This window comes from Tenebrio molitor, chromosome 8, assembly GCF_963966145.1.
Source record: "Tenebrio molitor chromosome 8, icTenMoli1.1, whole genome shotgun sequence".
NCBI classification, from domain to species: Eukaryota; Metazoa; Arthropoda; class Insecta; order Coleoptera; family Tenebrionidae; genus Tenebrio; species Tenebrio molitor.
In genome coordinates, this window is record NC_091053.1 from 16,925,901 (window position 1) to 16,936,202 (window position 10,302).

At 35.7% G+C, this 10,302-nt stretch overlaps 1 protein-coding gene across 1 annotated transcript; it reads right to left on the reverse strand.

Annotated features, from left to right (window-relative positions):
- Nucleotides 1-7,177: 7,177 nt before the first annotated feature.
- On the reverse strand, nt 7,178-9,178 carry Gas8 (Growth arrest specific protein 8). The gene is made up of 9 exons (XM_069056337.1): nt 9,009-9,178; nt 8,724-8,953; nt 8,415-8,676; nt 8,250-8,368; nt 8,064-8,205; nt 7,850-8,017; nt 7,714-7,800; nt 7,468-7,668; nt 7,178-7,418 (listed from the first exon to the last, which is right to left on the reverse strand). The coding sequence occupies exons 1-9, from the start codon at nt 9,009-9,011 to the stop codon at nt 7,200-7,202; spliced, it is 1,431 nt and encodes a 476-aa protein (XP_068912438.1). The 5' UTR covers nt 9,012-9,178; the 3' UTR covers nt 7,178-7,199.
- Between the last annotated feature and the right edge of the window lie 1,124 nt (nt 9,179-10,302).

Genomic DNA, 10,302 nt, shown 5'->3' on the forward strand with positions numbered 1-10,302 from the left:
ATACAGGGTGTCAACGAGATTACTGCAGACAACAACAGAAAAATACAAACTTGTTTTTTAAAGAAGAAATTTCGTACCTGAAAGCATTTAAATCTGTGGATATTCCCAGTGGCTTAGGTCAGTTAAATACAGGGTGTTTGAAAATTGCTAGTACAAAAAAATACTGGTAATTGGTGATGGTGAATTAAAGTCATCGGCAAAAAATTTTTTTAATAAAAGTCCTCTAGTTTTCGAGATAAAAATTACTAAAAATTGGGTTAAAATTGTTAGTATGTACCATTGTTAGTTGCCAAAATCTTGCAAAAAAATATTTATTTTTCATATTGTTGTATAGTCCTTCATTATCACGCTTGGTTACCAAGGTTTAAAAAATACTGCCCCGCCTGAGGCGTAAAATATGCTGGGATAGGGTTACTTTATCCCTTTTATTTAAAAAAATTAAAAATTGGTTTTTTGGATTTCTTAGGGCTTCTAGATGGCACAGTTTTTTTTTGTACTAGCAATTTTTAAACACCCTGTATAGCTTTTCAATACGAATCCAACGATATCCTCAAACCTACAATTCGTCCAGTTGTAAATTAAAAAAATATATACAGGGTGATTCATATAGTATCATACATACTTTAATCGGTGGTAGATTCCAACCCGTAGACACTCTTACAAAAATGTCAAGATCTAAGGTTAAAATTATTGAAGATAAAGCATGTTGAAGAATGTACTACCATCTTTTAAAAACTGCAGATAAATGAAAATATTTTACGTTAAAACAAACTGTCAGACATTGTTGTCAAAATGAAACTAAAGCGAACTTTATAATACCAATATTTTCTCTATAGCAACAATTGTTTGCTTCTATTATGAGATTATGACATTCATGACATTTGTTATACATAGGACGTAAAGTGGAATAATTTAGCGAAGAATGGCATTTATTAATAGTGAAAAACCGATATGGTAATTTTTGCCAATTTCTGATGTATGACTCAAAATTTTAATGTCAAGAGCCTTCTGAGACCGGAATCTGCCACTGGTTAAAATATTTATGAAATTATATGAATCACCCTGTATATTTGTCTTTGGACTAAACCATAAAGATATTTGTCAAAACATTTTTCAAAGTAAGCTATGGAATGCAAAAGCAATATTTGACACTTCTAAGAAACTTTATTAAGAAACCACCCACTGTTGTTAATTTGAAGCGCCGTTGTTACTTCTTGAAGTATCTGCTCTTTGGCATTATCTTGATCTTGGCACGTTTTCAAGAGACGAAAAAGTAAACAAGTTACTAATTTAGGGCGAATGCCAAAAGAGCGCAGCAGCAGCCCAAGCTCTGCATGTGGAACGGTGTCCTCGAAGGTGACATTCCTGCAGGCAGTACTTTTCGTTTTTAGAGCGAAAGTTCAGATAAGAGACAGAATAAAATCCCGGAGAGAATGTTGTTATTGATGAAGAAAAAGAAGTTGAGATGTTAGCCTATGTTAAATTAAATCCCACTGTTTCGACCACAGAAATATCACAAGTAGAAAAATTCGGTAACTTGTTAGAACATGCCTTTCCGGAATTTTGCAAAAATGTCTTTGAAGAAATTTTCACAGTACAGCAATATTGTTCAAATGTGTTATAATAGGTGAAATGAAATGGGACAATGGAGTGAATCGGGGTTCTGGGAGGGTAGAAAATAGCAAACAAAATTTTAAAGCTAAATTTTAGAAAGGTCATGGCAGGGTAGGTGTGGGCAGGTCAAATCAAGTCAAATGAGGGCTGGTCTATCTATCCTAGTTTTACACGTTCTCAGAGGAAAAAGAGATTGTGAAATGTTTATGAAAAAAGGTGTGCAGTAAGGGTCCTGCGCCAGGATAAGAGAAGATCAGCACGGCTCATTCACAAGAAGAAAAAATCAGTATGGGCCTTCGCACGGAAAAGAGAAGATTAGCATAGCCGCTGTGCAAAGAAAAGAGAAGATCAGTATGGCCTTTGCGCAAAGATAACAGAAAATCAGCATAAAAACCTGTAAGAAGTTCCTCCTAAGAGATTAAAATCGTAAGTAGGCACAGTAAATCGATTGTCTGGATTAAATGATGGACATAAAACGCTATTCTTCTCGAAAAAAGAGGAAAAACCATACCAAAGCACAGCCTTGTTCTATGTTCGAGGAAAGACTAATTTGTTGGTTGCAAAATGTTCTTTCTATCGCCCCCACATCTAAAGTAAAACGAATGAGACACTATCTGTGTTGCAATTGAATGAAACAAGCTCTAAATGGAAGCACATGTATCTGGTCACAGTCATCGGTGATTCCCCGCAGTAGATTTCACCTTGGGCATCAGCTTCGAAATGATATGTAAAACAGTTACCATTTTGTGTTTTTTCTGCTATTGTTTACGTTATAATCATGATTTGAAGTTATTTGCAGCACGCAAGATCTGAAGCAAAAATTAGCTAGAAAAAAAAGTAGGTCTAAAACTGAAGAAAATTATGTAGACCCACTCAAATTGTTCTTAGGGGTCCGAAAATGTAATAAAAATCGGTGTTTCACTTGAAAATCTAAAGTTGCTGTCACTTCCTGCGAAACTATAAGTCCGCAAAAAATCAGCGTCTAGAATAACAGTGCCGAGTTTTGTTTTGGTAAATTTATAAAAGCTCATGATCTCGTTGACACCCTGTATATGATTAAATCATATTCGACATCGATCCACTGATTTCTTGTTAATGTTTGTTTATTCATTTCAATTTTCTAAAATTAATTTAATAATCACTGCATCGGTAATTGCTTGACACGTGATTTGCTTCAGATTTGTGTAGTTCATTAATCATTATTGACTAGGATTGATGATAACATTCTTTAGTTGTGTTAATTTTTGTTTTACGCAAATTGGAACGTAGATGGTTTTTCTATACAAAAACATGAAGACTTCTCATTACCCTCTGATTAATTTTAATTTGATTATTGAATTTTTACAAATTAAACGTAACACGAAATAATTCAAGGTCTACCGCAATTTACGGATATTCTTTCTTCCTTTTTACTAAGTAATTTAAATGAAAACGTTCAAAATTTCAAAGTGTACCTGTTAGTTATTATGAAGAAAAGAGCAAACAAAAACAAAAGAAGAAATGTGTCCGCGAAATATTTTAAATTAAATCTGTAGGTGAAAAAATGGGAAATCGTGGTGATTTTGTCGGAAAGAATATTCTTGGTTGACGTGCTACGAAAAAAACATAAGTAATTTAGGTAATCATGAAGAACTCAGTATGTTTTGTGTACAAAGTGATCAAAAAGAAAACAAATCAGAGCAAGCGTTGCAAATTATCGGCCATGTCGTAGCGGAATCCTATGCAAATCAAATAACTAAGCGTTGAATGCATGGGCGTAGACAATTTGTGGTCTATGAGGCCGATTTCAAGTTGAGTTGCAACTTGTATTGTCATGGTAACGGCACAAAATTGCAAGTTTGAGAAAGATGACGCATATTAGTAATTAATGTGTAGGACAAATATAGCTACACATTTGCGCTGCACCACCTATTTGTCACCCTGACTTGAAATCGGGCTCTAAGAGGCCGATTTAAAGTTGACTTGCGACGGTCGCAACTTGTTATTGTCAGGGTAAGGCAACTTTGAGAAAGATGACGCATATTGGTAATTAATGTGTAGGACAAAGATAGCTATAGTATAATTCAGAATAAGTGGCATCGCGGTAGGCGTTGATTCTCTAAAGTGAGCTTTATGTTATGTCAAAAAATTTAGTAAACATGTGAAACCGTCATTACGTTATTCTGGGGTTATGCGTTACATAATTTTGACATGGTTTTCACCCACAGCAGAGATAACCCCCAGACAAATAATACACCTTTCATAAATGAAACAAGGAAATTCCAAATACTTATAACAAGAAAATAAACAAAAAACGATTCCAATGATAATATCAAGGCCAAATTAAAAACGAAGGTTACCAACAGCATCGAAACTAGGGTATTATTAGCAAGGGTCTTGCTGCCAATGTAAATTTCAATTTCCAACGCCTACCGCGATGCCACTTATTCTGAATTATTATATACACAAATGCGCTGCACCACCTATTTGCAACCATGACTTGAAATCGGGCCCTCAAACGCTACTTTCTTATTAGAATCATACCTCATGAATTTTTGCCTTGGAATTACTAGATTACAGTATAGACACTATAGACACTTCCAAAACTCATTCAGTTTGGAAATGTCTACAGTAACATACTGTACCAGTTTTTTTTTGCTATCCGATAGTACTGTCGCGAGCAAAAAAAAAACTGGTTGTCAAAATCACGCTTTGACGCAATGCAAAATGCTCCATTGTAAAACGGTCGTAAATATCATAACCTATCGTCAAGTTGTATGACATTAATTAATTAAATTTTTTGACATTTTGTTGACATGGGCATAATCAGGCAGGGAAAATTTTCGAATTTGTGACAATCTAACCAAATTTTGAAATTATTATTTTATTATTATCTGATAATGGAGAAAATTTATAAAATAAACAAGAGGAACATATTACATTCGTAAAAATGGGTAATTTACAAGCTTTATTGCGAAACGCGACGCTCCTGGTAGGCAGATTTTTCGGTGACTGAAATTTCAAAGAAACGTCAGTTTTTTTAAAGCAACGGTGTTGATGTTAATCTTAAAATTTTCGGCAAAGTTTACGGACCTTTCCTGTAATAGTAAGCAACAATTGTCCCAGAGGAAGTGGTAAAATAAGTTTCACCATTGGAGATAAAGCATTAATTATTAATTAATTAATTAATAATAGATTTTTCGAGAGATACACAATCAATAAAACGACTGTGTATAGCAAGTGTACATATGTGTACGCTTAAGCTAAGACGGACGTTTCGATAAAACAAAAGATGAAGGTAGCACTCTTGATTTGTATTGTTCTTGATCACTCTGTATATTACGACGTCGCTGCGTAGCCAATGCCAGTTGTGGACAATTTAACAGTTAATTTAATTTAAGGAGGAAGTGCATTTTTCAAAACAAAAAACAAAGAAAAAAATGGACATTAGAGATCGTCACGCATTTAAAAAGTTTAGAAAACTTGAGGAAATTCTAAGAACATGAACAAAATATGAGAACATACTATCGCGGTCAAAACTAACTGGGACAGTATGTTACTGTAGACACTGCCAAACTTAATGAGTTTTGGAAGTGTCTACAGTAACACACTGTCCCAGTTATTTTTGACCGCGATGGTAAATTCTCTTTTAAAACCTTTGTTGTTTCTGGTTCAAAATGTTTTCTCACAAGAACGACCAAAGCAAAATTTCACAATTCGTCACCGGATATAAAACGTGGTGGAAGATAAATCCTTCAGAGGAACATATCTCATGTTTGAAAAAATGGAAGATTTTGGATGCAGCATTCATGTTTAAAGGAACTATAGGTGAATCTCAAGAGTCATCAATAAAGAAAAAGAAGAGAAAATGCGACGATCCGAGTTCTCATTTTTCAACGGTTGCTATGAAAATCGTCTACGGTAACCAATGAAATCAACGAAAATCTTTCGTTGCTAAGTGACGGCTGTTGACCAAGGTCAATATTAAAAATTATTATTAACCTTGGGAGAGAAATTCTACTTCTGGGGTTGGTTCGAGAGTCAATAATGACGCCTTCTGAGACTAGTAGTGAAAAATAGTAGTTTATTTAATGAGTTCTTGTGTAAATTGGGCCTTTTTTGCACAAGTGGGCCATTTTAAAACGCGAGTGAAACGAGCGTTTTAAAGGCCCACGAGTGCCAAAAAAGGCCCAATTTACACACGAACGAGTTGAATACAACGTTTTTTTGTTCGACGAGCCCCTTAAAGGCTCCAAAATCACGTAAAATCTTTAAAATTAGCTTGACGTTTCGTTTTGACAAGTTGTGACATTTATCAAAATCCGTTCACACAGGAGAAAATTCTCAAATTCTGATAGTGTCGAACAAAAAAATTTAATAATTATCCTTCTATTCTGCATATTTTAGTTGCAGTTTGGGTGTTATTTAGTAATATAGTCGTTTTCAATGACATCCGTACTGTCAATATGGCAGTATGTTGGCATCACTTGCTGTTTCAGTTTAGTAATTTTGAGTTTCCTAATTTGGCGATTTACCTTGACGCGGAAAATTGACAAATTCAAATTATTATCATTTTCGACAAAACAAAGAAAATATGTAATGTGATTCGGATTCCAAGGATGACTTACCTAGTGTAACCATGTTTTATACCATGTTGAAGATTGATTTCTTGTTTGTTGTTGATGTTTCACGAAATATAAATTTTCTTTTACAATAACTTAAAATTCTTGTTTGACATTTTTTTAACTAGAATTTGCTTAGCTATACTCTGAATACTGGTTATGAATTTGTGTGTACAATCTGCACCAACATATAAAAAATGACACTGACAGCACGGATGTCGTTGAAAACGACTATATGTAATAATTACAACTAACAACGTTTAAATATCTATTACAAAAACTCCCACTGTGCAGAGAAATGAAGACCAAGAATTTTTTAAATATTTTTCCCTCACCTATGAAATTCTTCTGAACACCGTACAATAATTTTAGTGCAGCATCTTTTAAACACCTTGTATATTTAGCTCGACACTGAGCTCGGAATTTGAAAAGCTCGACTTGGTCTCGATTTTTCAAACTCTTCTTCGATTCTGTTATAATGAACTTACTAACCGTATATCTCAATATAACAGGTGTTCAATTGAAAATTTCATCGAGTTGGCTTTAATTTTATTTTTTAAAAGACAACATCGTAAATTAAGTTGGTTAGACAAAAATAGCGACAAAAATCAATCAAAGCAAATTCGATGAACTTTTCAATTGAACACATGTTACTATCTCATCAAGCAGAAAAATATGAAAAACGAACAGTATAGTGGAAATAACAGACAAAATCAGACATCGAGAAGTAATGTTGGAAGAGGCGACAACGAACGAAATAAAAAGAGACATGCTAGAATGTCTTGAATGTTAATTTACCTGTTCTATCTTTTTGTAAAAATAAGAGGCTTGCTAACGAATAAAAAATAATTGTGCTCAATTGTGTTATTGTGTACGAACTGAAAGAACTCAAAAAATCCTCTCTTGACAATAAAAACAGAAGACGTTTTTTGTTCAGGTATGGATAAATAAAAGAAATTCCAAAGCTTTCAATCTTTATTTGATTCAGCGATTTTTGGTGACAAGCCCAGCCGGCCCCTTCGCCAACCCCCCTTGCCCATCTGGCAAAATCCTGAGCGGCACAAAACCCAGCTCCTCTTTGGCGATCCCGTACTGTTGCAACTTGTCCTCGTACGTGTCCAACAGATCGTCGTGAGCTTTGCACACTCTAGCCAGCTCGTACTGCAGATCGTGTATCACCGTATTCTTCTTGGCGAGGACTTTCTGCAAACTCCACTTCAGACCCGTAAATTGCCACTACCTCACCTCTTACTTCCAGTTTCTGGTTGATCGGTGGCCCTCCGTCCACCGACATCGCGCGCAACTCCCCTATGATCACGTCTCTGTACTCCGCCACGTCGGCCAACGTTTGTATGCGCTTTTGCAAGAGAATGTTCTTCTGGCCGGTCCTTTGTTGCACTTCCAGCATCGCGCTGACGAATCTGCGACTCAGTTCTTCCTTCTCGGCTTCGAGCTGCGACCGCGATCAGACAGAATCGATTCGAATCAACTGTCTTACCTTCTCGAAACGCAACTGGAGCGCGTCATTGGCCCACCGCAGGTCTTCCAGTTCTTGCCTGGTGGCGTTCAGTTTGGCTTTGGTGTTCTGAAATCAATACTAAAACTCTGTGCGGATTCTTTGTAAAATCGATTACCGCCAGCGAAAGCTTGTCTTTCTCGTAGTGCTCCAGTTGTCTCTTGTACTCGGCCACGTCGCTCAGCGCTTGCTTCAGAGGCTCTACCAGTTTCTTGTTCTCTGCCGTCACGTCCGCCACCTGCTTGCTCATTCGTTCGTTCTGCTTTCGGAGAACTTCCATTTGATCCTACAAGAATTCCTTTACTTTTTGACACAACTCGCAACTGTCATACTTTTAAGCTGCTTATCAGCGCCAAGTTGTTGAGGGTGATGTCGTTGTAGTAGTTCTTCATCTCGTTGAAGACTTTCTCGTGGTGTTTGCTTAGATCCGTGATCTGGTTGTTCTTCCTCTCTTCCATTTCGGCCATCTCCATGCTGACAAAATGTTAATTTTTTGCATTTCACCTCCGAATACTTACTTGTGCTTCGTGTTCAGTTCTTGCTTCAGATCGGCGAATTTCTTCTCGTACTTGTTCTCCAGTTCCTTTTCCTTCAGTTCGAACTGGTTCCTGATGTTGCTGATCTCTTCGCTTTGTTGCTACACTTACTGATAACACAAGCCTTACAACTTTACAACAACTTACCAACTTGAGAGATTTGATTTGATCCTGATGGGCCAATTCCTGCTCTCGCATTTGCGCCTTGAGGTCTCTCTTGTCCCTGAGCAGTTCCCGTTCTTGTTCGGTGTGGTCATCTTGGGCCATTTTCAAAGACACCAGAGCTTCAGCTTTACAGTCGGTCAAGTTGTTCTGGTGTTCGTACTGCAAGTGCTTCACTTTCTGCTTGTAGAACTTCAATTCTTCTTCATTCTTCTCGGCGGCTTCCTCGATCTGACGATCTTTATTCCTGTGAATTTTCTGTCGAATTTCTTTCTTTCAGGCTCGGCACGTTACCTGAGTTTCGCTCTCGCTTCCTCCAGCTCATTCTTCGTGATCTCCCAGAAGGTGCGCAGCTTGTCCCTCTCGAGTTGGAAAAAATTCCTTTCTTCTCTTTCTCGCTCGTTTTCCTCCTTGATTCGGTGGCAGAAGACTTCCAGTTGCTCTCGGGTCATCTGGGTGGTGTCCACCCCGTCGATGATGTTCCCCATCCCACCTTTGCCTTTTCCTCCTTTCTTCTTCGGCGGCTGTGTTAACATCGATCGATAGAACAACAGTTTTAAACAACGAGGCCGAATTTACCATCTTGGATGTTCAAAAAAGTGCTCTTCCAAAGATTAATTTGTGTCAAATTCTGCTGACAAAATGAAAATAGTTGTTTGCTTGGTTAGCAACGAGGTTGCTAGGTGCTAATCCACAGAACGTATAAAACACTTCAACTTACTTGATAAACAATTTTTTAAATTACTGCGGGCAATTTAATTCTTAGTTTTTTAAAGTAACAAAATCTGTAATATTGATTTAATCCTTATTAGAGAATAAAAAAATTGGGAAACATTAGGCAAATAAATAAACACCAGTGAATATTTGGTTGCCTAACCTAGCTCTACTTACCTGTAACGTGTTAAAACATTTTGAATAATGCCATAAAAAAAAGCCTCATACATTATGCAACAAAACAATTTTTGGCATGTTTAATTGTTTCAACTAATTACTACCAATTAGCATTTTCGCTATAACAAAATAAACATTAAATATCTGCTGGGTATTTAACTTAGTAATAATAGATAAGTAGTGATTATTATTACAATTTTATGTTTAACATAACGAAAATTAACGTGTTTGTGTCAATTTAATTAACGCTTTTAAATAAAACTGAATATGTACAGGACACTAAGTAATTTCTGAATATTCAACGAGGTGGTACGATTTTAGGTTCTGATGCAATTATAATTAAATTTATTAATATTTCGTTAGAAGAATAATTAATCTTTTAATTGATACGAATTTGTGGTTGAGAGCTTGTGGAATTGAATAAAAATGACAGACTTATGTGTATGGCACGAATTAATTTGATTACTGTTTTTTGTAAATCAGCACAGCGAGTATGAATATGAGTAAAAAGGGTTTAAAAAAATTAGAGAAAAGGATTATCAAAATACTACAAGAAAAGAGATAACAAAATAAACAAATCTATTTATGAAGGGTAAAAGGGAACAAAATGTGACAAGGGTAGATTCAGGGCAAATGGGAAAAGAGAAAAATGAAAAACTTCGCAGAATGATGTAAAAATTTGATTGAAAAAGATGAACTTCTATTGTGAAAATGTAGATAAAAAGTCAGAAAAAAGTGACAGGACACAAAAAAGACTAAGGAAATGAAACGAGATTAAGTATAAGAAACACATTGTGCAGGAAGGAATAAGAAAGTAAAAGCTATGAAGATCTAAGAAAATATGCAACAAAGTGTTTTCAAAATGTAAAATATTGCAATAATGAGGCAAAAAAATTTTCGAGAAAAATAAATCTACTCGTACTTTAAAAGATAAAAAAAACTATAGATAAAAAAGACAAAATAGTGAACGGAGAACAAGGGA

What these genes read in the sequence shown, in the direction of transcription:
- Gas8 (XM_069056337.1), bottom strand. An exon ending in AAATCAAATCTCTCAAGTTG is followed by an intron (nt 8,369 to 8,414) that starts GTAAGTTGTTGT and finishes CAGTAAGTGTAG; the next exon opens with CAACAAAGCGAAGAGATCAG. An exon ending in AAGACAAGCTTTCGCTGGCG is followed by an intron (nt 7,801 to 7,849) that starts GTAATCGATTTT and finishes TATTGATTTCAG; the next exon opens with AACACCAAAGCCAAACTGAA.